At 42.4% G+C, this 26,801-nt stretch overlaps 1 protein-coding gene across 7 annotated transcripts; it reads left to right on the plus strand.

Annotated features, from left to right (window-relative positions):
- The first annotated feature begins 4,637 nt into the window (after positions 1–4,637).
- NAPEPLD (N-acyl phosphatidylethanolamine phospholipase D) lies at positions 4,638–24,974 on the plus strand. 7 transcript variants are annotated; one of them, XM_064142532.1, is made up of 7 exons: positions 4,923–5,265; positions 13,123–13,241; positions 13,952–14,053; positions 16,816–17,125; positions 20,977–21,623; positions 22,593–22,707; positions 23,886–24,974. In XM_064142532.1, the coding sequence occupies exons 3-7, from the start codon at positions 14,028–14,030 to the stop codon at positions 24,009–24,011; spliced, it is 1,224 nt and encodes a 407-aa protein (XP_063998602.1). In that variant the 5' UTR covers positions 4,923–5,265; positions 13,123–13,241; positions 13,952–14,027; the 3' UTR covers positions 24,012–24,974. The 7 variants fall into 7 exon arrangements, with proteins under 7 accessions (XP_063998600.1, XP_063998601.1, XP_063998602.1 ...); XM_064142533.1 differs by having other exon boundaries at positions 13,123–13,220; XM_064142534.1 differs by having other exon boundaries at positions 13,123–13,216.
- Positions 24,975–26,801: the final 1,827 nt, after the last annotated feature.

Here is a 26,801-nt window from a genome sequence, read left to right on the forward strand (position 1 = left end):
AGCCACCTGCTCTTCAGGGCTAGGAAGGTTTCTATGTGGGAAAATGCATGTGTTGTAGAAATTGGTGTCAGGGCTGCAGAATGCTCCTGACCTGTTACTGGTGTAACACAGCATAAGTGTATCTTTTGATGGTTCTATTTTATTGTCCCCCAAACAGAAGTTAAAAATATACCAGCTAGGTATCAGAAATATTTCACATAATGTTTAGAAGCACATTTTTGGAGGGTTATTTTGACTGTGGTACATAAGCTCTTTTTCTGTGCAGTCCTATAGACTGTTGAATGCCTTATCGTGTGAGAGGTTTGGATCTGTAATGGTAAACACAACATTTGTAGTCATTGCATTTAGTACTGCATATTAATTATGTAGCAGTTTTGTTACTATGGCAATATAATGCATTGATTAAAGAATACTGTGAAGCATTTTGTACCTATATGTTCAGAATAACTTAACATCCAACATGATGAAACTCTGCTTGACAATGCCTGCACCAGCTGCCAACTAACTGCTCCCTTAACTCCTCTCCAAACCAGCATGGATAGCATAAGGGTGGTTTACTCTCCACACTGTAATTAGAAGGGCTAGGTTAGGCTTTTTGTTTATATCCCAGTTGGGACCTGTTTTTCCAGAGGGGTTTTTGCTAGCCCGATAGAACTTGTTGTGGTGCAAAATCTCTATGCTAGTAAGCATTTCAGTTAGCTAATATTACAGTGGTTATAAACCTCTTTGCTAAGGTATTTTATTTCACTCAGAGATCCAGCACAAACTATTCCAGCAAGTGTCTTTTTTCAGCAATAAACTGGATCTACACTGTGACAATATACATTGCTAGTATATAGCCTAGAGGAACTTTGCACTCTGTATTTGTGGTGGCTTTGAGAAATTATCCCCCCAGATAAACCTGAAATCACCAGACAAGCTCAGAAGGTTTGGAAGTAAGATAAAGCTATATTTTACAGCAAGCTAAATTTACAAGCATATATACAAAATATATTTACATGTATTTGTAATTATACATGATTATTTACAATTTAACAGTAATACAGAAATCAAATCCTCCCCCACTGGGTAAAGAAAGCCCAGAAGGGGCCAACATCACCTTCTTCTCTCCCCCCAGATAGAAAACCAGCAAGGCCTCACATGTTATCAGGAAAAGGTCAGTACACACTGTGGAGGAGTCAGAGGTGAAGAAACAGCCAAAGGGTCAGTACCCAAAAGCCAAGAGAGTGGAATTGTTTATACATTGCCATTCTATCCCTCTCAGAAGGCTAATGAATGATATATACTCTATCATTATTTTCCCTTTACAGCCAGTGCCCTGCTCATTCACTTTATATTCAAAAGAGTGTCCAAACTTTTCCTCTCTCCTGTTTACAATTTAGGACTAAAACAGAGTGTTAAGTCTTAAACTGCTACAGTATTCTAAGATGGAATGAGAGATGGTACAACATTGATTATTGTCTACCTAGAAGGATTTTCAATCAAGTTAAGACATCTCAGTTACAAAGCAATAAAACATTTTAACCACAAGAATTTCTGATTTTTCCTACTTCATATTATGCTTCACTTACTCCCCAAGACAACGAGTATCTTGCTCTGACACAGCTTATGTCAACTGACTAAATTAAACCTTGTGCAAAAGATTCTAATTCTACACTTTGGAGATCTAAACAAAACACTGATAAACTTTAGTTGCATAGAAAGTTAAACCCTTCATCTAGAAAAGTTTCATCATCAAGTTAGCTGAGGTGTCCTGCCCATGATTAACACATACACTATCTCTAAGGAAAAGAAACCACTGGATACAACTCATGAAATACTAACTGTGCAATTCCAATTAAGATATAGGTTGTTGCATTGAGCAGATTAAGCTGTATTGAGAAACTTATCCTTCCACATGGTTAATGACATGGTATACACCAAAAATCTCTTCAGTAAAAAATGACTCTGTTTCAGCTGTTAAATTTCACTGTGAGAAAACAAAACATGCTGACTCCAAAGTAGCCCCGCTTAGCTGTCCCTCCAGACCCATACCTCTCTGCAATACAAAGAAGATCCCAAATATTTTTTATTTCCATATACAGTGGACAATATATAGGGACAGGCTGAGTAGTAAAAATGCCAGGAATGCATACCACTGAATAAAAGAAAATCAATAAAACTCCCTTTCTTAAGTGCCAAGCAAGAAATTCTTACCTTGTGCACAGATGGCTGGCACCTTCCCATCTGTTAGTAACTGCTGGCCTCCAACTCCTGCAGGATCCTAACATCAGTCCCCTAAGCATATTATCATGGATGGGGTACATTAAGAGAGATCTGTGTTCTGGGTTCACACAACTATTGGAGCACAGGTGTCCCACTGGGACCTTTCTTCAGTTTAAATCTGTTTGTGGGCATAAGGCACTGAAACATCAAAACCTACCAGAGCAGCAGGACTAGGCTGAGATCTTAGTTAGCTCTTGGGGATATTGAAACAGAAAACTCATTAAAAATGTTGGTTCTGATAAAAAGCATGTCTGAAGATTAATTTTCTCATGTGGTGTACACTGACATGGCAGAGTAGGTAACAGATGCTGATACACACTTCTGGTAGAATCAGAAACTACTTAACAACCATGTAATTCTTCATCGGGTGTTGTGGCAGAGAAGCAATGTTTCCCTTTCAAATTCAAGGCTGCATGCTGCACAGACACCTGCTGTTTTTACTTAAAGCCTCAAATGTTGACATCTGTATTTATAGTGCAGACAAAAAGCATTTTCTAAAGCAAAGCCTGCTGAGAGGTGGCTTTTGCAGAACTGGTGACACGGAGACTACTTTCAAATGACATGCAGAGGCAGGTCTGCCTACCATAAGACACTCAGATCATGTGTAGGATGAGCATCCCAAATATGCTGCTGTTGGCCATCAGTTACTGCCAGCCTGGAGGAACTTGCCTGGTGGCTTACATAAATGTCTATACATAGACACTAATTATTACTAACTGCTAGTAGCGATTGATTAGAACTATGGAGAGCAGCTTTGTTATTTAACTCACTTAGCAGGTCTTAGGTTCCATAAAGTAACAGTAGCAATAACTTCAGTCAATACAGATTTGACTGTAGTACACATGTATAGCATAAAAATGTACACATTATTACAGTATCACAGTATCATCAGGGTTGGAAGAGACCTCACAGATCATCAAGTCCAACCCTTTACCACAGAGCTCAAGGCTAGACCATGGCACCAAGTGCCACGTCCAACCTTGCCTTGAAGTGCCCCAGGGACGGCTACTCCACCACCTCCCCGGGCAGCCCATTCCAGTGTCCAATGACTCTCTCAGCGAAGAACTTTCTCCTCACCTCCAGCCTAAATCTCCCCTGGCACAGCCTGAGGCTGTGTCCTCTCGTTCTGGCGCTGGCCACCTGAGAGAAGAGAGCAACCTCCCCCTGGCCACAACCACCCCTCAGGTAGTTGTAGACAGCAATAAGGTCACCCCTGAGCCTCCTCTTCTCCAGGCTAAACAATCCCAGCTCCCTCAGCCTCTCCTCGTAGGGCTGTGCTCAAGGCCTCTCACCAGCCTCGTCGCCCTTCTCTGGACACGCTCAAGCATCTCAACGTCCCTTTTAAACTGGGGGGCCCAGAATTGAACACAATACTCATGGTGTGGTCTAACCAGTGCAGAGTACAGGGGCAGAATGACCTCCCTGCTCCTGCTGACCACACCATTCCTGATTAAATACAATTGCCACTACAAGGCCAGCTTAGCATTAGACACAGGATGAACTGATTGGGAAATGTAAGGTGAGAACAGCCAAAAGTAAGAAATTGATTAGTATTTTCCACTGACAAAGGCCAGCAAATCTTCCTGGCCATAAGCAACAAACCCACACCTTTCTTTCTCCTACAGAACAAGATCGGTTGGTCATATTATCCCTCCTCTACCTTACGGAGAGTGGGAGAATGCTAGATCAATTATAAGAAGAGCAAGGCTCATGTTTCTAGCCTCCCAACACCTACCTTGAGAGTCTGCCCTCTGAACATAGGTAAGATTTCTTCTCTGGACATCTAATCTTGCACTTCAGGATGAAATGTACTTAAAGGCACTATTAGAGCTCCAGAGAGATTCCACATTGCTGCTGTGTATTAAACTGTTTAGGTAGCACACCTGTGTACTTTGTGCTTTACCTTCCGTTGTATTATTTGTGTAAGGAAGGAAAGATTAATAAAAGCACACATTTATTTCCGAGAATCGAATTTCTCCAGATTGGGTGCCTCCAAGCCCATCGCCTCCCAGCCCGTCTGCCGCAGTGTGTGAGCTGGGCAGAGGCATAACCGGAGAGGAGGCGACGGTTGTAATCCGGCGGGCCCGACTGGAAACGGCCTGGTGCGGGGAGATGGGGATACGGAGGGTTGCTGACAGGCATGCCTGGTCTCCCTCGGGCTGCAGCTCCCGTGAGTGCCGGTACCCTCAGAGCTGGCGGCATTGCTTCGGGTTCCCGAAAAAAAAAAGAAGGGGAAACTTTTCACCGCGGTCGGAGTGTGCTCGTACTCCCAAATGGGACTGCGGGCGACGTTTAGCAGCCGCCAGTGTCCGCCGGGAACACAAACAAGTGTTTCCGTTTCGCCGGTGCCGATCAGCAGTCCAGGCTTTCTCCGCAGCGACCTGCCAGCAGCTCCGACACTGCCGCGCCACGGCAGCGGGCCCGAGGGCGCCCAGCCTTCCGCGTCTCCCCCGGCGCTGGCCCCCCCGGCGCCATCTTGCTAAGGCGCCGCCAGGCGGCCGGCACCACCGGGACCCCGCACAGCCCCGCGGAGCGCGGGAGGAGCGCTGCACCATGCCGAGGGGCAGGGCGCTGTGGAGCTGCTGCCTGCAGCTTGCCGCGCTGCCTTCCGCGGCAGGCTGGTCAGGTGGGAAGCCGCAACCGTTCAACGGCTCCTGTCGGAGAGCTGCGGAGCCGCCGTGGAGGGGGTGGAGCGGCATGGAGGAGGAGGACGAGAGTCCTCAGGGGCAGCAGCAGCCCGGGAGGTGAGTGGCGCTCCAGCAGCAAGTAGCGCTCTGGAGGCCAGGGTCATTGCCCCCGCGCCTTCCTGTGGGCTGGAAGGGACCGAGCCACACCTGAACGGCGGCTCCCGCCCCGTGCTCCTCCGACGGACAGGTACTTGCCCCACCAGCCGTTTTCCAAGCCCGGTTGGCGGCCGAGGAAAGAGGAGCCAGTGCAGCGTAGGCTGCGCACCTGCTCCGAGCGGGGTTGCTCGACGGTGCGGCACCAGGGTCCCGCTGGGTGAGTGTGGCGGGGGACACTGGGCTGAACTGCTGCGGGAGAGGGGCCGAAGTGGGGAGCCGCACCGGCGACAGCCGGGCAGAGCGAGCCCGGGCGTCCGCTCGGAAAAGTTAGGTGGCGGGCGAGGTGCCTGGGGCAGCCGAGCCCTGGCCCCTGGCCGGAATGGAGCTGTATAACCCCAGCTCTGCTGCGCTGTCTCGGCTCTGAGGTAGACGCAGGCTGTGCGCAGTGTCGGGGCTTGCGCTTCCCCTGCCCAGGGAACCCGAGGATCACACCCGAGGCGTGCCGCGGTCGTGATTGACGAACCCCGACTAGCGCCAGCTTCGAAAGCACTTGAGACGGGGACTCTTTCACATGGATGAGAGACATCCTGGATGAGAGTCCTGCCTTCGCTCCCCGCCCTCCGCGCCGCGATGCTTTCGTTTCCCGTAAATTGCCAGTGGAGTATGCTGCAGCAGAGCTCAGAAACAAGTTATGTAATCGCCTGTAAAAAATGCACTTCGTAGTATTGACGGTGTAGGGATTGTAGTCCTTTGAAGAGGAGACACGAATAGATGGTTATCGCGGGCATTTTTTCTTGCGCTGTACAGTGTGAACTGGCAGATATTAACAGTCATTTAATTACTGCACTCGTAATCTCAGTCATCTGCACATGTATCTAGTCAGGATTTAAGGAAAGTATTTGTTGAGTGTCTTGACGATGTGCAGTTAAGTGCATAGTAAACTTACGCAGAAACATTTATTTCTAGTGACGATTGTGATTTCTTTCTCTTCTGTTTCCCGAATGGCGATTATGAAGCAAGCTTTCAATTTTAAAAGGAAGAATGATTTGCACTTACCTATTTTTTCTTTAGTTTTGAAACTACACCGACAAGGGACATAGAAAAGGTAGTGACAGGAAAAATCTTTTTTTTTTTAACGAGAGACCTTTGAAAGAATAATGGGTTTTTAATTCATAGTAGCTGCTTTACCAGTTAATAAAATAGAAAACTTCATTAATTTTATAGGTAAGACTTTCAGGAAATCAAGAAGAAATAAGATTTTTAGATAATGCGATAGTTACTGCAACATCTGCTTTACAAAGGCCCTAAGTTATCTGAAATTGAAAGCTATTATGAAAAGGTAATGGGAATTTTGAATACTTGAATATTGGAAGCCTTGTCTGATTTACTTGCTGTGATGGACACATTTAGGAGAGGAGGAAGTAAGGGATGTCAGGAAAACTCTTCACACATGAATAGCAGTTAATTCGACTCTAGCTTGGCCCAAATCAAAAGTGTTCTGCAGCCTTTTTAAAAGGAAGCAATCTAATACTACTTCTTCCTTTAAGTACATTTGAGGAGTTGCCTCAGCAGACATATGTTATCTCCTCAGCCTTTGTAAGTTCAAGATTGAATCAAAACTGCTGATTCTCTGTCCAGAAGTAGCCTTTATGTTATTTTCTGCAGATGGGAGGCAGTTGTTTTGTCTGCGATGAGAAAAATTGAAATGCTGCCTTATTAATTAGTGGTTTTGTATGTAACACACTTGCTGTGAAACTATTTTTCCCTTTTGTCACATCTATGAATCTCTTCCTGATCTCACTTTTTTCCTCCCTCCCCGCCCTCCCCAATCAGTTGCTGTAAGTATGCGGCTGCAGTGTGCTGGCTAGCACTGCATTCGGAATCCTGCCTCTAATACAGCCAGACACTGTACCATGGTAAAGCAGTTGGGCACTTTGTGTCTAAGTGCAGCTTTGAGTAAAAAGGGTATTTCCGTAGACCAGATGCTGCACTTGGTTTGAATTTTCTTAGCCAGTCTAGAAGAGAAGTGACGTGTTGTTTACTATTTGCATGTAATGTCTTGTTATTTAGTAGCTGTATAAAGGAGGAGTGATTCAGGTTTGAATAGCAAACAGCTGCACCCAAGAAGATAAAACTTACAGAAACTATTCAACAGAGAATTGGGCGCTGCCTGGTGACACTGAAAACACCATGCTGCCACCATGTCCCTGCTGCAGAAAGCAAAGTCTGAGAACTTGCTGTGTTAGTGAAAAGTGTTAAGGAATGTGTATCAAGATGTATGTCAAGAGATTTTTCTGGTGTAAGATCAGTTGCCCTGGTAGTGCTACTGTTTGCTGAGTAAGGCTTGTGATAAGATTTCAGGGTCTATTGCTTATAATATTTGTTACTAGTTTCAGCTGAGGCAGAAATCTCCCATGCTTTGGACTGGCTTTTGACAGAGGGTTTCAATAAGGTTTATCTATTTCTGACAATGAAATTGTGGCAACAAGTTGCTTGTGTGCCTCTCTTTAGGTGTGTTTGAATGAAACACTTTGTTTCCTAAAACACCTATGTACTTAGATGGTGCCTTGAAAATTAGTAGGCTGCTCACATTTGTGTTGGAAAGATGACTTGACTCTTCCATAATTAAAATAACCAAACACCAACCAAACAACTTTTAATGTTAATAGTGGTGTTGTTGACTAACAACCAAAGCTGTCTGCCTTTAATTTAGCAAACATGAAGAGTCATGGGGATAGAATGGAGAATGGTTATATTTAGGAAAAAGAGTTATCATGAAAAGTGTTACTGTGTTGTGACATTTCCAGTTTCTTTGGATATTTGCATTTTGGTGTGGCTGATATTCTACCACTTGGAGTCCCTGCTAGTAACTGTGTCTCAGTTAAAGAACAGTAAGGACTGCTGTATCACATATGCTTTCTGATTTTCCAGTCTGAAGTTTTGGAGATTCAAAGCTTTTATATTTGGGAAGGCTGATGACTTTCTAAAAAGAGAATATTTTTTTCCCCTTATAATTCCATTATCTTAACTGACTTGGAAATTATTTGTATTTCAATAAATTTGAAGTCAGATGTTAAAAATAGTTTGGTAAAACCCATCTATCTATGAGATGTATGTACATACATACACAGAAAGAAAGATAATGCTGTTGGGACAAGTCAAAGTTGAGCTTCTGTTGAAATCTAAGTTTTAGAGGCAATGTAGGGATTTTTTTTTTTTTGTTGTAGAGAAATGTGTTTGGACTTTGAACTGAAGGGAGGGAATCAAATGAGCAAGCTCAGATATGTGTATAATCAAAATTGCATGACTGTCTATTAACTTGAAAATAAAACTGGTTTTGTGCTTGAGTGTTGCTGTACTTCCTGGGCAACTGAAATTTTATAGGGCTTTAAAGGATTATTCTTGGTGTGAGTCTAGAGAAGGTTTGCATAGGAGTTTCTTCCTTTCTGGCATGGAGAGGAAAGGAAAAGAAAAGGCTTAGTAAATGAGGTGGAGGCAGCAATTGTGTAGTTGCAGACATTAAAGTGCCAAAGGTGATAATATAAATGAACTGATGTAGATCCTGCTTTGATACATGAATGCTACATATCAATGTTTTAATATGGCTTCTATATACTTTTACTGAAACAGTTCTTACCTTGCCTTTATGGCCATGTGCTGCAAAGGGGCTCAGATTTCTGCCACAGTGTGCTCAAGTGGTGCCTTAGTTTCTCTACATTTAGTGGTATTTATTTTTAGTCATACCTAATTGACTTGAGATGATAGATGGGAAACCTTTACCCTCAGGATGCAGTGTGAGTTTGCAATATTTTAGAACTTCACTTTAGTTAAGAAAAATGTGTGTTTACAGCTTCAACACTGCACAATAACGTCCTAACCCCAAGATGCGTAGGCTGTTAACTCATGGGCATGGAGAAAGTGTGGTTGAAAAAGATAAATTTCAACATTTGGCTGTATTTTCTAACAGTAGGCCCAATGCTGGGAAGGCTTGCTTCTGTTACTGACTTTAGTCCCATCTGTAGAGCAGCTGAAATTAATGAACTGCTAGTTAGCATAAGTACTTCCAAGAGCAGAGCTGGTGCCATAACATGGAAGGTGGAGTTCAGATTCTGTAGCTGGGGTGGTACAAGTTTCATGTTCACACCTTTGGAAAAGCTGTGTTGAAATTATCTGTAAGTGTGAAGGGTCATCCATGGAGATCGTCATTGCTGTTGGAAGCCAGGGTTTACCCACCCAGCTATGTGCATGTGATATGTGTTGATTTTAAAAGCTGTCTACATGTGTTTGGTGATCCAGTTATTGTCTCATCTACCATAACACAGCTGCAGGGCACAAACTCCGCTTCAGGGTGTTGTCAGCCTGAGTCTTGCAGAGCAGGCAAGAAAAAATTAATTCCAGCTCTTGTGTTTCCAACATTCTTCCCTGTGCATTAAATAGTTGTATGAGTTGTTTAAGAGAGAGCAAAGGAAAGCACTTTCTGTTCTGACGTGGGAATTTGACTCTTGCTTTTCTTGGGTGACTGCTTCAGCAATAGCACAGAATTACATTGCTCTTGTGCTTAATGGTAATGATAGCCTAGGCTGCTCTTTTAAATGTGACAGATACTTTTGGATCCTTTTATTCCAGACTGTGGTAAAAGATGAGGGTAGAAAGGGAAATAATTTAGTGAGTCTGTACAGCTAAAGGAATTGGCTTCTCTGGTCAGCCATTTCTGTTCATATGTGGTCCCTATGGATAGCTACTGTCAGGGAGCGTAACCTAAACGGTATGCATGTAACAGAAATGTCTAGAATGTAAAATGCACTTCATAAACACGTTTGGGAACTACAAAATAACCACATTGGACAGAGAGAGTCAGCTGGGGTGCCGGGAAAAAACAGGAAAACAGTTGTGCACAGTTCCAGTAAGAGGCATCTTTATGCAGTTGATTATAATGCCCTTAGCTGATGGGATTTAACCGGGGGGTGCGAAGCAGTTGGCTCCAGGTACTAATGATGGGCCTGACTACAGCCTGTTTGCATTTGTATCCAGAGATATATAAGGATGTAGCTGATAGGCACCCCTAATGGCTATGAATAACTTTCTGTTGGCTTAGTTCCCCTAATGAATGCCAGGAGAGTAGAGTTTGCAATGTGTAGTAACAGGAGTGGTCTGCCTTTTAGGTTGTAGGTAGCTATTGAATTTGCTTGGGTGTAATATGAAGAGACAGAGTGCAAGTAGCAACAGTACTAAATGTGGATGAAGCCTTGGATAGGGAACAAGTGGAAAAGTAAATGTATTAAGGGTAGGGGCCATTGTTGAACCTAACTTGATGGTGTAGCTGATCTCCATTAAGTGAATTCTGAGAGGGTATTAATGAATGACTTTTTAACAGCAGTATTGGCATAGGTAGGCTTTGTTTACAGCAGTATATTCCTGTTCTCAGTCTTCCCTGTCCCAGATGATTTTGTGGTATAAACACTTGCATGGCTACACAGTAATATGAGTGAAGAGGGGATGACCAGATAAGAAGTGACTATCATTTGGATCAGTTTCTTGAACTAATTCACCATATGGACACATTTGTTTTGACAAGCCTAGGGGAGCAATGGGTGCAGAAATTGATTGGCACATGGTAGTGGCTGCTGAAGTAATACAGGTGTTGTAGGAAAAGATCTAACACCAGATGGCCACATCTGGTTTATTTATAACTGTTTTCTCTGGTATATTTGAATACAACTTTGCTTTGTTTTACCATTGAACCTTAAAACTGGAGAAGAATGGTAAAGGATTCATGTATTTCTATGAGGTTGCTTCTGGAAAGAGCTGTTTCTGTTCTACTCAAGTACTTATCTCTTTTGAACAGTACAGAAAAATCACTGTAGAGTCAGGATCCTTTATGGATTTGTGGAGAACACAGAAAAGCTGACCCAGCAGCTTGTAGCTGTGCTATGAAATGGTACAGCCAAGAATGGAATAAGGGTGTACTAGAATGGATTTGTCTCTGTGTGGATATTTGGAAAATACAGGAATAGTGCATCATATGGAATCCCAAGCTGGCTGTTAAAATACATACAGATGTCTGAAGAGTGGCTATCGTGGGGCTGGAACCAGTCTCTTTTCAGTGATAAGATCAGGGGCAATGAATGTAAACTCAAACACAGGAAACTCCATCTTAACATGAGAAAAAATTTCCTCATTGTGAAGCCTGGAACAGACTGCCCAGAAAGGCTGTGGAGTCTGTTCTGGAAGTCTTCAAAACCTACCTGGGTGCATTCCTGTGTGACCTGCGCTAGGTGATCTTTCTCTGGCAGGGGCTTTGGACTTGGATGATCTGTGGAGGTCTGTTCTGACCTCTTAATATTCTATTAATGGATTTTTTTTACAATATTTATGATATTTAATAGGAAATCTCAGATACTAAATGTATAAATCAGCAAGTTGCAAGCTTGAGAGATCTTTTTCTGTGTGTGAAACTCTGAGATCAAGAGCACCTGGAGTAATTGCCATTGCAGTTGTTAAAAATGTGCATAGTGAAAGAATACTTCCAAATTGAGTAGCAGTATATGGTCTGCAGAAAGCTCAGCTTCTTGATTTGGTAAGTCTGCAGTCATGTGATGAGCAGCCTGAACTACTACACCATGAAAGTTTAAGTCCATTCAGAATTTCCCACTCTCAAACTGTTCATTATTTAAAGCAGGCAATTTCAAACCTGAAGGAAAAAAATAAAAACACAGCTAAAACTTAGCTGGCAGTTGTTTGATAGTTGAGAGTGCAGCAGACTTTTTTCCAAATAATTCCTTATGTTCCCTAGTGTTTGCAAATGTTACCTTTCCTCTTTCCTGGCAGATGATTTTTTAAAAGATTTTTTGTTTGATCCTTTTTTTTTTTAAACCATTAAAAACAGTATGTTGAAAGAAAATGTTGTGGTTGTGCAGCAGTCTGTGGCTTGCAGAAAGCTCAGACTCTTGCTTTGGGAAGGCTGCAGTGGTGTGAGCTTGCTAGGAACTGTGTGCTTTCCCCTTGGTGTGTAGTGCAGCCCAGTTCTGGATGTAGTTCTGCAGAAACACAGTGATGAGAAATGAACTTATGGCTTCAAAAATAGAGAGAATTAGGGATATTTGAAAAGCTGTGAAATGTTTTCAAGGTAAGTATAAACCTTTCTGAATCTTGACGAGTTCCAGGAAGCCAGAGCTTCATAATAACTCTTTCTTAAAATTTATGCATTATGGATTTGCCAAATAAAGACCACATTTCTGTGTGGAAAAGACAGGTAAGTCTGTTCTAGCAGACTGCATGGTCAGTAGCATGTCTGTGCATGGCTGCTTCGGGGGAGCTACATCATTCCAGTTATGGAATAGTGGAGGTTAGAGGAGGATGTCTGGAAAAGATGAAGACTTGCAAAAGAGATTTTATATTGATGTATTTCTTCAAATAACGTTAATTTGGCCTTAAGCTCTGTTGCTTAAAAGATCATTTAAACAGGAAAATGTTAATGTCAGAGTGCTTCTTGTAATAACATTCACGTATTCTGTTTCTGACCTTCATTTGGAACAGAAAGCAAAAGTATCAAAACATTTAGTTAAGCTTTGCAGTTATTTTCCTAACTAAACAGAAGGCTCAAAGCCAAAATAGTTGTATTCAGTTATTTTGTTATATAAGCAATGTTAAAATAAATCATTGGCTAGTCTAGAGTACCTCCTGACTGATGATTTCCTTTAGTTGGTGTGCCTCAGTACCTTTCGTTTTCTGAGTTCAGTTGGGTTGTGTCTTGCCTGAACCCCTCTTACAAATGGTGACAATCCTCTTGCCCTTGTTTGGGGATAAGTCACCTCATCCTCAAGGATGGGTTCAGATTGGTAATTATTTTGAGTAGAGATTTTCTTCTTTGTTTAAAAGTTTGGAAAACTGAAGATTTCTTGTGAAACGTGACAATAATGATTATTCACTAGACAGGACTCCTTTCCCCTTGCCCCTCCTGAGTGAACACAGCTCTATTCCAGTTTGATTTTGGTGTGTGTATTGCTTATGATTTGGCTGACAGTCTGCTGTGTGAATTTCTCAAGTACCAAACTATTATTTTTTTTTTTTTTAGGGAGAAAATTTCAGGAAAATTGGGTGAAAAATCAGCTCACTTCTGGTTGTGTATATTCTAATATTTGAAATATAGCTGCCGAATCTCCTTGTCTGTAGGTACTTTTCTTTTGTGAAAGGGTAAGAATGTCCTTGGGCTACTAAATGCTTCAGGTTTTTTTTAAGCTAATGATTGCTGCCATTCAAGAAATTATCTCCATTTTTTAATAAGAACAAATAGATTCTTTTGACTATATTCCATGAATACCGTAGGATATATTTTACCAGTTTAAACAAACCAGAAGTGAACTCCAAGACTGATGCTTCGAATATAAAGTACATCAGGAATACTTTGTCAGTTGTTTGTAAATGTGCCCCTTGCTTTATGCATGAAAACTGTTTTAAAGTATTCTGCGACTGCAGAGCTCTTTTATCCCTTCAGCTGCTTATGGAATACTAATGATAGTAATGTATGTGCTTCATGGGGAAAGTATGTTGGCAGACAGATACCTGCAGTGCCTTAAATGCCTTGGCATTGTCTTTGTTTAATAAGCATAGTTGATCCCCACTTCCCTAGAGGTTTATGCTTTCAGAATAAGATCAAAGGCTTATATGAAAATGTAAGCAAAAGTAGAATTCACCTATTTTAGAGATGGATGAATAGATAAACAGCAGCTTAAAAATAAAACCTAAGGCACTTTGCTCTCTAATAGAATATGCCTTGCAGGAACAGTAATTACAGTAGTTATATATTTTAAAATCAGACATCTGAGCTGTTAACAGAAGAATTTCCTGGAATTAAGTACCTATCTGATTAAACTTTTGTGATTTGTTTTCATGATGCTTTCTAGAAGAGTGGGTGGTTTATGCTGTCTCTGCTTTGCTAAATTAATAAGCCGAGTTGGTATTGAAGCTGCTCTTTGAGGAATGCAAAAATCCCCAACCCTCCTAAGGTAAAGTAACAGTTAAAATATCCATTACCATTTTGGGGGGTTTTCATCTGCCTTTTTGTTATAGCCATTCTTTTTGTTACCATTTATGTCTACTTAAAATGGTGCAGGGTAAGCTGGGTGACTGTTTACTGAAGGCTTTTGTTCCAGTAACTGTTCAGTGGCAGCTCAGTTAAAACTGATGCAGATGTGGACTCTCATTGCTAAATAGAAAATACACAATCAGGGTGTTTTCAGTAAAACTAGAGGGAAACTAGAGTACAGAGCAATTCTGTTAAAAGAGGACTGTGACCAAAGGCATTCTGTCAGCAGTGTTTGCTGATTGTTGTTCAGGCTGCTTTATTAGAAGTGGATTTGAATGTGTTCATGTTTTTTCTCTGTTTTATGGCAAAATAACGTGTGTGTTTTAAAGATGCTGTCACAATATTTATCAGTTGTCACAGCTGTGCAACTGACACTTTGCTTTCTCTTTAGTAACTGATTGCTGCCAGTGTAGCAGGGACAGGCTGTGCATCTGAGCTTGGATCACCCCCGTAAATGCATTTGGGTTCAGTTTGCTAACATTTGTGTACAAACCCTTGGCTGCAAGGGTTGCAGTTTCTGGTTCCTTGTCATTAGGAGCTTGAGTGGCACACTGAGTCATGAAAGTTCTAAAAAAAAACCATGTGGGCTTTAATTCTGTTCTCTGGAAACGTTGAGTGGACTGGCTTTGCTGCCTCAGCCCACTGCTTCTTATGTGAGTACAGAGATGAAGTTTGAGTATCTGAGTTGATGAAGCAGTAGATAGGCTGTAACATATCAGGGAGACTTTTACCACAGGACAAACTTAACAGTTTCATATTAAAACTTATTCCTGCACCTAAGCAGCTTGCCATGCTGTGTGTTTATGATCTGTTGAGTTACAGATTCACAGAATGTTAGGGGTTGGGAGTGACCTTGAAAGATCATCCAGTCCAACTCCCCCTGCCAGAGCAGGACCACCAAGGGCAGGCCACAAAGGAAAACATGCAGGCAAGCTTTCAGTGTCTGCACGGAAGGAGATTCCACAACCACTCTGGGCAGCCTGTTCCAGGGCTCTGTCACCCTCACAGTGAACATGTTTTCCCTTATGTTCACATGGAACCTCCTCTGCTCCAGCCTGTACCCATTGTCCCATCATCAGAGCTTGGCTCTGTCCTCCTGACACTGCCCTTCAGATCTTTATAAACATGAATGAGGTCACCCCTCAGGCTGCTCTTCTCCAAGCTTAAAAGATCCATCTCAGCCTTTCATCACAAGGGAGATGTTTCACTGCCTTCAGCATCTTCATGGCTCTGCACTGTACTCTTACAAGCACTTCGCTGAGGTCCTTCTTGAACTGAGAGGCCCAGAACTGGACACAATATTCCAGATGTTGCCTCACCAGGGCGGAGGAGGAAGAGAACCTCTCTTGATGTACTCAGAGCCCTTCTAATCCAACGCAGGATGCCATCAGCCTTCTTGGCCACAAGGGCACGTTGCTGGCTCATGGGCATCCTGTTGTCCACCGGGACCCTCAGGTCCCTTTCCCCTGTGCTGCTCTCCAGCAGGTCAGTCCCCAGCCTATTCTGGCCCATGGGGTTATTCTTTCCCTGGTGCAAGACTCTACAGTTTGCCTTGTTGGATTTCATTACATTTTTCCCTGACTAACTCTCCAGCCTGTCCCGGTCTGAGTGAATGTCCACACAGCCTTCAGGTGTCATCTTCTAGTTTTTATCAGGAAGAGTTTGTAAGCACCAGAGAGTTGTGCACTCTTTAGTACAGCAACCAGTTAAAAATAAATCAGGCTCTTAGAATAGTAAATTTACATTCAGCTGAATAAAGTCCATGGAGAAACTGGAGCATTTAGCTTAAACTGGATTACTTCAGCAGCTTTTAAAATGAAATGGGGATTTTTGTTTTCTCCACCTTAGAAATAGAACTCCATGTTCATAAACTCTGCAACACTTCAATGCAGTTTGGAATAAGAAGCTCTAGCTGCTGAGTTTGCTGTTCTCTAAGGAACATGGCAGAACTGGGACTTAATAGAAACAAGCTTTGCTTGATTATTTTCTCATTTTTGCTTTTCATTGTGGAATTAAAAGCACATATTGCAACCATGATTTATTTGAGTTGTTCCTATTTTCTGTGGCCTTTCACTGGTCAGTTTGGTTAAACATGTATTAACATTATATTTAAAGCTGTGGATTTGCTGTTATTGCGATAAGCTGTTGGAGAATATAGGACCAAATGCCTTTTGTGTTCTGACTTCTCTGCATGGAAGTGCATTTTTTCAGTAGAGGTAATGCTACATGAAGATCCTCCTCTTATTACAGGAGAAAGTCCCTAGATGGGCAAATGGTAGCATATTCTAATTTCAATGTCTCTTGAACAGGTTTGCAGGATCATGTTACACTGTGCATTAAACCTCCCCAGGTTTCAAGAGCAACTTCCATCTTTGTTGCCAAATGTAAATTGAGGCACTCTTCCCCGCACTCTTGCAACCTTGGTGTTAGTATTTGAAGCCCTGCATACTAGTGATGAAAATTCTGCCTGAACTAAGAGCTCATCTCCTGTCGGCTTGCCACAGCACGTTTTTAAGTGCTTTGTGTAATTGAAGCTGTTTTAAAAATACATGTTGTTGAGGAAGAAAATGCAGTAAATCATAAGAATAGCAGAGTTGGTTTTTAGTATGCATGAGAATATTTGGTGTTATGGATATTGATGTTGGTCCAAGAAAAGGCTGATTAATTAAAAAACTGTTTCAGTTCTCCAAAAGCCATGGATGAGAAAACAGAGGAGGAGCAGCCTTTGACTGTGTCTAACCAGTACCCTAAAGAAGCGGTGAAGAGGCGTCAGAATTCGAGCCGAGGCTCCAGGGGCAGCGATTCTTCCAGGACCTCCAGGAAAAGCTTCAGGCTGGACTACAGATTAGAAGAGGATGTAACCAAATCAAAGAGAGGCAAAGATGGGAGGTTTGTCAATCCATGGCCAACATGGAAATCGCCGACCTTTCCGAACTTTTTGAAATGGTCCCTCATGGAAAAGAATAACAGCAATGTGCCATGCTCAAAGCAGGTAAACACTTGCGCGCTTCCTGTTCTTGGTTGATGTTGCCTTTACCCCTGCTCTAATCAATGAAATAGGACAGTTTCTAATACCTTCTGGAGAATTCTCCAAGTCTTGTTTTTCTGATTGTATTATCACTTTATTTTTTTCCAGAAGGTTGGCTAATACTTTCTGCCTCTCTAATTTTCTTCCTCCTTTTCTGTTGGTGCCACACCTTTTGATTTATCCAGCTCAATTTATCACACAGTATCACAGTATCATCAGGGTTGGAAGAGACCTCACAGATCATCAAGTCCAACCCTTTACCACAGAGCTCAAGGCTAGACCATGGCACCAAGTGCCACGTCCAATCCTGCCTTGAACAGCTCCAGGGATGGCGACTCCACCACCTCCCCGGGCAGCCCATTCCAGTAGCCAATGACTCTCTCAGTGAAGAACTTTCTCCTCACCTCGAGCCTAAATTTCCCCTGGCGCAGCCTGAGGCTGTGTCCTCTTGTTCTGGTGCTGGCCACCTGAGAGAAGAAAGGAACCTCCTCCTGGCCACAACCACCCTTCAGGTAGTTGTAGACAGTATTTACTGAAACAGCAAAAATGCCCCCTAGCTCTACGACCAAGCTGGAAATCTTCCATTCAGTATTTAGCAAAGGGCTCACACTTTTCATTTGTATTTTAGGTGACTTGTGAAGCAAGGAATTTGATCAGCTTTGTGGTCAGGAAAGCAATGTTACACATGATGGTCGGAGGGGTAAGGGTTTCTTTAAGGATGTGTTAAGGGAGAAATAATCTTAGCTGTAATTGCTCTATGATAATAACTGACTGAAGTCCTGCTTCTAGACATTGTCTGCACCTTGTAGAAGTAGCAGTGGCTGAGCCTCAGTGTGTGCAGCTTTCTAGACAGTGGGCCACACTACGATACTGGGCCACATCTGTGTAAAACCTACCCCATGGTGTTTGCAGTTGCCTTTGACCACTGCCCTACCCTGTATGCGCGCATTACAGGCTTCGGATTTTACCAGCACTACTTGGAAATCTGGTTAGTGACTGCAGCAGCTGGAAGATAGACCAAAGGCATACTGCAGATGCAGGATATACAGCTTTCTGCTGGCACTGGAGAGCTGCAGAACTCCTCTTTAATTTACAGATTATCCCTGCAATGAAGGATGATTACAATGAAATCTACACTGTACCACTTGTAAAGCTGCCTCTCTGACCCAGCCAGGGTTAATTTTGGACTAATTTTATTGCTTTGTATGTGATTTTTTTTTTAATTAAGTGCCTGCAATTATTAAGGATCACAGTGACATAAATCAGAAGCAGGAAAACCGTAGATAGGGATCTTGAGTCCTCTGCCACTGTGGTGCTTGTCCATTTATGTTTGTTCCACACCTAAATCAATCTGTAAAGCACCCGTGAAGTTGTTTGATGTTCAAACTAAGGGCTGCATGCTTTTTTAGCCCTACTAGATAGCACATCCCTCAAGTAGACTCCTTCAGTTTCCACACCAAGTGTGCCTAGTGACACCCTGTAGTGATGGGCAGGTTAACTTTATCTGTAACAAGGACTTTGCATATGTGGGAGAAAAAAACAAAGGAAACAAGAGGCTTGTTCCCAGCTCTGTACTTCCTTGTGTAAAGCTCTGAATATTCTAACCATGTCTTCACAGCAGGCCTATGTGATTTTTCAGAACACACAAACTTCCTGCGTTTCCTTTACAGCCTTTATGAATGAGTTGTTTTCAGTGATCTTGGGTTTGTTATATCAACAGTTGAGATTGTTCCCGTTTCTGTAAAATCCAGTGGTATTCCAGTATGCACCAAGTGCCAAAAGTCCTAAGCTAATTAGCTAGTCCTACCAAAGCCTGTCATGTGCTGCTTCTTGCTTTGCATTAGGAAGGAAAGAAGAGCATGGGAGGGGGGAAGGGGCACCACAGGAGGAGTTTTTGTATGACTCCTGTGATGAAAACAAGATAGCATTAGGCATGTTTGGCTTCTGTTGGTAGCTGATCTGGGGGTTGGAGGTCCTTTCCAACCCAAACCATTCTATGACTTGACATTTATACCACGTTTCAAAGATCTGTTATGGTTTGTTTCTGTCTGATACTAATACTGTGCTTACTCTTGTGTGAATTAAGTGATTGCATTGTACTCGCCTTACACTGAGCTTTCCAGAAGGTTCTCCATTTCTTGTTTCTGGAGACAGAAACGAAACTTTTCCAGTAGATGTGTCTTGTCCATTAATTCTCAGAAAAAGCAATTTCATCAAGATTTTATTCTTTACAGTAGGCCTGTGGGGAGTGGAGGCGTGTGTGCTTTTTCCCAGCACTTGCCCTCTAAATCAATAAAATATTATGGAGAAAGTAACTTTCCTGAAGCTGTCAGGACTGCTTTAGCAAGGGAAAACCCAGGCTCCTAAAGTGTCACAGCATCGGCTGGATTGTAAACAAGTGGGAAGGCAGCTCTGTAGAAACTCCCTGACAGTGCTAATCTGTCCTAGACCTAGAGAATAAGAGCAGCAACCACTGCAGGGAAAAACCTGACTAGGAACCAGAGGTGCTGGGACATCTGTGATTACCAGGAAGAGAAGTGTGTTAGCAGTCTGTAGGAGCTGCCTAGCACAAGAAAAACTTTCTCAAGTGATGCGAGGTGTTCAGTCCAGAACCATTTGGCAAGAGAGCCTCAGATGTAATGTGGCAGAACTAGAGATGGTCAGGAACTCTGAAAAGGTTTTGTTTGGGTTTCTTTAATAGGAAAACTCCTGCATAGGCATCTCAGCCAAACTGCAGTGAAGACCATAGCTCTGGTTCAAAATGAGACAATGAGTGGTGGCTGAACCATGAGTTTCAGTAGATGTTGTCTACCCACGGCTTCCTTTGTGCCAGCTTGAAGCTACACGAGTCAGATTTGAAAGCTGGCCAAACTGAGAGCTGTCTGTTTTCTTCCTCTGGGTTGATGTTCAGCTGGATCCAACCCAGCCTAAGTATTCACAATGGAAGAAGAAGGGCGGTGGGGGAACGTTTCCATAACTTTGTTCCCCAGTGTACAGATTCAGCTGATTTTAAGTCATTCATGGGACTGCATCCTGAATGTACAGGGAGATCAGTATAGTGATTTATTCAGTAGTCATGAAACTTTAATTACCTTGAAGGCCTCAATAAACATCAGAAGAAGCACACCTAAGCACCTTAAGGTCTGTCTTAAAGTGGGTTTGTGTTTAATGAATGCTCTTGAAATTCTTGGCAGGATGGGAAGAGACAGTTGTAAAAGCTCCCATCAGGCAAGTGAGGATCCTTCCATGTGCTGCTTCTGTGTGTCATGGGGAAAAAAAGAGGGGCTAGTAAAGGCTGTCAGAGCTTCTGCGGATCTCTGCTGGAACATGGGTTTCCCTTTGATCTGTGGATTTGTGACTTACTTGTGCTAGGGCTTAGAGGATGCATCCTTTGGTTGCACAAGCTACGCTGGTACTAACAGGTGGTACAGTAACAGTGTTTTCCAGGTCAGGAAGGTCAATCAACTGCAGAGCCTTTCCTAGGATGTTGGTGGTGCCTTGCAGTGCTTTACCTGCAGTGCTTTCAGATTCCTACTAGTAGATCTCTTCACCTAATGGGATGCTCTCAAGCTCTCTCTCCTCTCTTAACAGAGAACTGAAAACAATGTTACAAAAACCTAAGGTGAAATTAGGAGGAAGTAACGCGAAAAATGATCATTATAAAGGCATCTGGTTTGTGTTTCAGTTCTCTGGTTGCCTAAAAATAGAAAGAAAATGCAAATCTTGACTGGAATGATTTAAGCCTTGTATGCAGCTTCTGTTCCATGGCTAAACGTGTTCTGAAATCTCATGCCTGTTGTGTTCTGTTTTGCTAGGAACTCGACAAAGAGCTTCCAGTTCTAAAACCTTACTTTGTTCAAAATCCTGAACTTGCTGGAAAGACAGGAACTGGTCTACGAGTGACATGGCTGGGCCATGCCTCAGTGCTGGTCGAAATGGATGAACTGATTTTTCTTACTGACCCTATCTTCAGCCAGCGAGCTTCCCCCACACAGCTGCTGGGGCCCAAGCGCTTCCGAGGCCCACCGTGCTCAGTGGAGCAGCTGCCCAGGATCGATGCGGTGGTGATCAGCCACAACCATTATGATCATCTGGACCACAGCACTGTGACAAGCCTGAACCAGCGCTTCGGCAGCGAGCTGCGCTGGTTCGTGCCCCTGGGGCTCCTAGGCTGGATGCAGAGGTGTGGCTGTGAGAATGTGATTGAGCTGGACTGGTGGGAGGAGAACTGCGTCCCTGGGCACGACGCTGTCACCTTTGTCTTCACCCCTTCTCAGCATTGGTGTAAAAGGACTGCCACAGATGACAACAAGGTTCTCTGGGGCAGCTGGTCTGTCCTGGGCCCATGGAACAGGTTCTTCTTTTCAGGAGATACTGGATACTGTGTTGCTTTTGAGCAGATAGGTAAAAGGTTTGGACCTTTTGATCTTGCAGCCATTCCCATTGGAGCTTATGAGCCAAGGTATGAACCCCAAATTTTGATCAAAATACACAAATTAAATGATACACTGGTGACCAAAAGTACACTCAGCAGTGAACACTGCAGATGTACTGTGCGATGGGTGTACAAGAGCACATAGAGGCAAGAGGAGAAAATTACTGAGGCAAAAGGAATTGCTGAATGATTAAAAAGAGCAAGCAATTCAAGGTGGAGCTTAAGTGTCTGTGGTGCTTGCCTGTGTATGTCTGATGTTCTTGGAGAGGTTTTTCTGTGGTCTTAAGCACAGTAAGGAGCTGACTTTCTTCCATGAAAATTGTTGAGTGAAAGTCTGGAATTTCTTTGTGGGTGTTTTTCTGGAATAGCATCACTTAGTCCAGCCCATTCAGATGTAAGCAAATTGCTGCATTTTTCTCCTGCTTCAGGGTTTCTTCTTGTTCTGCATCTTCTCTAGAACTAAGGATGACTCCTTTTAGAGAGTGTCAAAGATCTGCTTGGTTAGGCATCTGTATCCTGCTCATGATGGAGTATCTAAACTGTTAGATGACAGTGCTCTTGTAGTGCTGGCAGCAAAACATGTCTAGGCTGGGAAAAGAAGGTGGGAGTCTGAATAAGGCAGTAAAAATCTGGTGTCTTTCAAGAACTGCCAGGGTCTTCTACTTTTACCCCATCCCCTTAGGCTCTTTTCTGAAGCTTGCACTTTTTGGTGTGCACTGCTAGCATGGATTTTCTTCAGGGATGAATTTAGGTCCGTGGCCTTAAGGTGCCAGTAATATGTGCTAAAGATGCTGATAAGGAAAAATCCTATTGAAAAGGGGAGTGAAATGCATGCACTACTGGGTATAGTTCAGCTTCTTGATTTTGAGTGTCCTGTGCGTTGCTCTATCACTTGATAAGGTGAGCAAATACATCTCTGCAATTTACTCAATGAAAGTAAAGAAGAAAGTTTGCTCTGAGTTAAATGACAGACAAAATTGCTTTATGTTTTGCTAGGTGGTTTATGAAATATCAGCATGTGGATCCTGAAGAAGCAGTAAGAATCCATATTGATGTTCAGGCCAAGAAGTCTGTAGCAGTTCACTGGGGGACCTTTGCTTTAGCAAATGAGGTAAACATCAACTCTGCATGAGTTCAGCTTTCCTGAATGCACAGCCACGGATGGAGCTTTGCTCGTGCAGTTTAACCCATCTGTCTGTGTACTTAACTTTCCACTCATACAGAGGTTATGGTTTGTCACTGTGTGTACTGCAGGTCAAAACAATGCTAAGCTTTTCATACATAATTACAGAATGTTTTCTGTGGTTAAGATTAATTTGAAACTGCAAAGTTACTGAAACCAGTGTCAGTGACTTCTGCTGATCAGAAGCTCAGGAACATGAAAGATAAGGGGGATACATACAGCAACAAAGGTGAACTGAGCAGTGCATCCCTTGGAGGCAATAAGAATTGCATGCCTACAGATTATTGCAGTGTACTAATCATGTCTGCCTAGTAAATACATTGAACAGCTGGTTCACCATTAAATACAAGCAAGAACAGGAAAAAATGAGCGAGTTGGTGATTATTTTTTTTTTCAAATAATACTTAGTTGCCCCCCTTGGTATTAATTAAGAGGTTACCCAGGTACCTTCAGGGTGACTAACACATGCCATGAAAGGGCAGCGTCTTGTCTGCTATGATGCACCTTCTCTGGTAGCTGCTTTTCAACTTTGTAGTAGCAGCACTACATTCTGAAATTCATCTCTGATGCTGTTAAGCTTCGTTCATCTGATGCATTTTCTCTACCTGAGGTAGAACACTTTTTGATGCTTTCAGTAAGCCCTGTCACTGGTGCCCACAGTACAAATGCTGTTGTGTCTTCAGAAGCATGGAAAACTGAAGGACTTCTCCCTGATGGTGCCTTTTCTGAAAGCTAACAAACACAATGAAGTACCCTCCTGGGGAATCCCTTGAAATGGCCCCAGTTTTTAACCAGTAGAGCTGTCTGCTGTTTCACTACATGAGGGAAAACACCATCTCTGAGCTGCTGACACCTCTCCCATGTTTCTGTTTCTAAGGGGTTTAGTTTAACATGCTGCAGAAGACTGAGCTGTGCCTTGCTGGTTACTCTACACCTGTAAATCAGCATTCCTAGCCTTAAGAAACTAAAAATTAAACATTTTAATTTGACAAACCTTTTAGGCAATGTTTGAGATGTAAACAAGTCCTTATTTGGAGTAATTATTTTTTTCCCCTGAGTGCTGCACTGGTATCTTTTTCCCTCATCTTACTCTTATTTTTTTTTAGTACTACTTGGATCCTCCAGTTAAACTGAATGAAGCTCTTGAACGATACGGCTTGAAAAAGGAAGACTTCTTTGTCTTAAACCATGGAGAATCACGAGACTTGAGTACAAATGATGGGTTTGAATAGCAGCAGAGCAGGAGCAAATCTTCACAAGCCCTGTTTGATTTAAACTTAGCAACTAATCCTACAAATAATAATTATGATGTACTTAATGAAGTAGATTTTTTTCGGTGAATTGGATTTTTAGGTGCCAGGCTTGCCAGTTTCAGAACTAAAACTTGTATACAAGTTTTGTGATAAATTTTACTAATTCTGTTGTTTAGAGGTTTTTGAGAGATGATCTAAAACCTGTTTAATATCTTAGGTGTTGTTTGGGAATAACTCTTAAGTACACCACCGGTAACTGCTGGGTCTTTTTGAAACTCTTCATCATACCTGCAGCAGCAATAATGACCTCGGCACAGGACAAACTCCGACAGCTAATGGCTGACTTGAATTGGTTAGAATGTCACCTCCCACCTGTTAGTCATTGATCCTCAGGTTATGCCTTGTACCTTGATAGCTTCACAGGATGATTTGTGGGGTGGAGTCTTCCAATACAGTTGTGTTGTTAAAGCACAAGCACAGTAATGATTTTTTTCTGAGTGCTTGTACATTTTCATATATTGATGAACCACAAAAACTGAACTTTCCAGTGATCTAAAGAAATGTGCCTTTTAAAGAGAGACACTGATGTGTCAAACTTACTGCTGGCCAGAGTCTCTGTGCACTTTCATTGTTTTGTCTGTAAGTTAGGCCTGAACATGTCCAAAACAACTTGTCAAATGCAGTCCCTGAGATGAAATAATCTCTTAATAGCGCTTGTCTCTGTGTTGACTCAGCCTGTTGGTAACTTGAGTTTGTGTTTGTTTCCTTTAAATTAAAAGTCTTGAGCAAGGGTAGTGCTATTTTTCCTTGTAGCTTCCATATAATTTTAAAGCCCAAGGAGAGTTCCCAGAGTTGTTCAGTATTGTGAAACCTGGCTACATGTATCTATATCAAATTGTCATGCTAATGGACAGAATTAAAGCCCAGTGTTGGCAAGAAAAAGGCTTGGTTTTCTCCTTCAGAATTCATTGGAAAAATAATTTCTTTGGTTTAAGATTTGGTTTGGTGTATGGGATATGTGTATTTTTGTTTGCTCTTGTTGTGCATTACGTTTTCTATTCATACTCCACAAAGATATTTTTACTTTAAAGACACCATAATTTCCCTGCAATTTGAAGATGTGAACTTTTGACAACAAATTAAAGCCAGCTAATGAGATTTCATGCTAGGAGCAAACTGAAGTGATATTTTAACTGTTGACAGTTATCTTTTAAGTATATTGGCTAGTCTTGGAAGTCTTGTGTAGCTTAATGCCAACAACTAACTGCATGAAGAGTTCCTGCAGGGGAAAGGGTTCTGGAACACGATTGCTATTCTGTGTAAAGAAAAAGTAGCTCAGCATTCCTCTGGTGTGGGCTTATCTGGCAAACATCACCATTCCTATGCTTGAAAAGGTAATTCTTGTATTCATCAGAACTTGTCCAAAATTGGTTTAAAACTACTCTCAGTTGTTCAGTGTTGATTTTGGGATATTTCAGATGAAGTCTCTATTTGGACTCACACTTACAAAACAGCTTCAATAACTATTTGGATAACATAATGCACAATGCATGCTTATAACACTGCAGAGGCTCCCAAGCTGCAGGATGTTTGGAATACTTTAAAAGATAACATTGTGGTTTGCTGGCTTTGTTTCCAATTTTCAAAACCATCAATATACTATTCTGTGAAATTCTGTCCTTTGGAAAGATGAAACTAAATTGCAGCATCCCAAGGTAAGCAACCACACTTGTGGCTTGTGCAGAGCAGCATCATAGAATTAACCAAGTTGGAGGAGACCTCCAAGACCATCCAGTCAACTAGACCATGGCACTAAGTGCCTCATCCAGTCTTTTCGTCAACACCTCCAGGGATGGTGACTCCACCACCTCCCTAGGCAGCCCATTCCAAAGGCAAATCACTCTCTCTGGCAACAACTTCCTCCTAACATCCAGCCTAAACCTCCCCTGGCAGAACTTGAGACTGTGTCCCCTTGTTCTGTTGTGCAGCAATTGTCAGGGTTCTGACTGGGAATCATGCAAGCTTCTATTTTTGCCTTAATTGTATTCCTGCTCAGTTAGAACTACCTAGGTAGATAAATTAAATACTTGCAGCTTTACCCCTGTGTTGATCAGGGCAAGGCCATACTTATCTTGCAGTTTCCTCTTCTGAAAATACATGAAATAACTACTAAATTACAGAAAAAGAAGAGTAATAATTTAGTAAGAGCAGAGTGGGTTTATTAGTTTAGAAAGACGAAGCATCCTGTAATAGTTAAGATAATGCAGCTCTGCAGAGCTGGAAAGATTTTCTAGCCTTTCCATCTGACACTTTGCAACTTCTCTGTGATGCAGTGTTCAGGAATTTGCAGTAGTCTTGTTTCAGTATGAAGTGTGCTCTAGTGTTTATCAGTGAGACTGCCTTTGGGTTCTCTTAGAGTGATGTTTACATCTGTTCACTTAATCTTGAATTAACACTGCCTAGAGGACTAAAACTTCACGGGGGCTAACAGAAGCACTTAGTCCAGTGATGTTCCAGCTGCAAAGAAACAAGAGCAAAGCTCTCTAAGGAAAGCAAAGCTGCTACAGAACAGGAAGCTTTTGTAAAACTCTGTATGGTCCTGCTCTTGCACACTTGTTTATAAAGATGAGAATGTTGTATTAGACTTCCAGATAAGCTTTGACTCAAAGTATTTTGGAATAGATGTACGCTTGCTTTAGAAGACTATTTTGAAGCAAGATATAATATCTTCTATTTTTCCCAAGAGTAGAAACCATGCACAGTTATGAT

The sequence above is a fragment of the Pogoniulus pusillus genome, chromosome 4 (assembly GCF_015220805.1).
Source record: "Pogoniulus pusillus isolate bPogPus1 chromosome 4, bPogPus1.pri, whole genome shotgun sequence".
NCBI lineage: Eukaryota > Metazoa > Chordata > Aves > Piciformes > Lybiidae > Pogoniulus > Pogoniulus pusillus.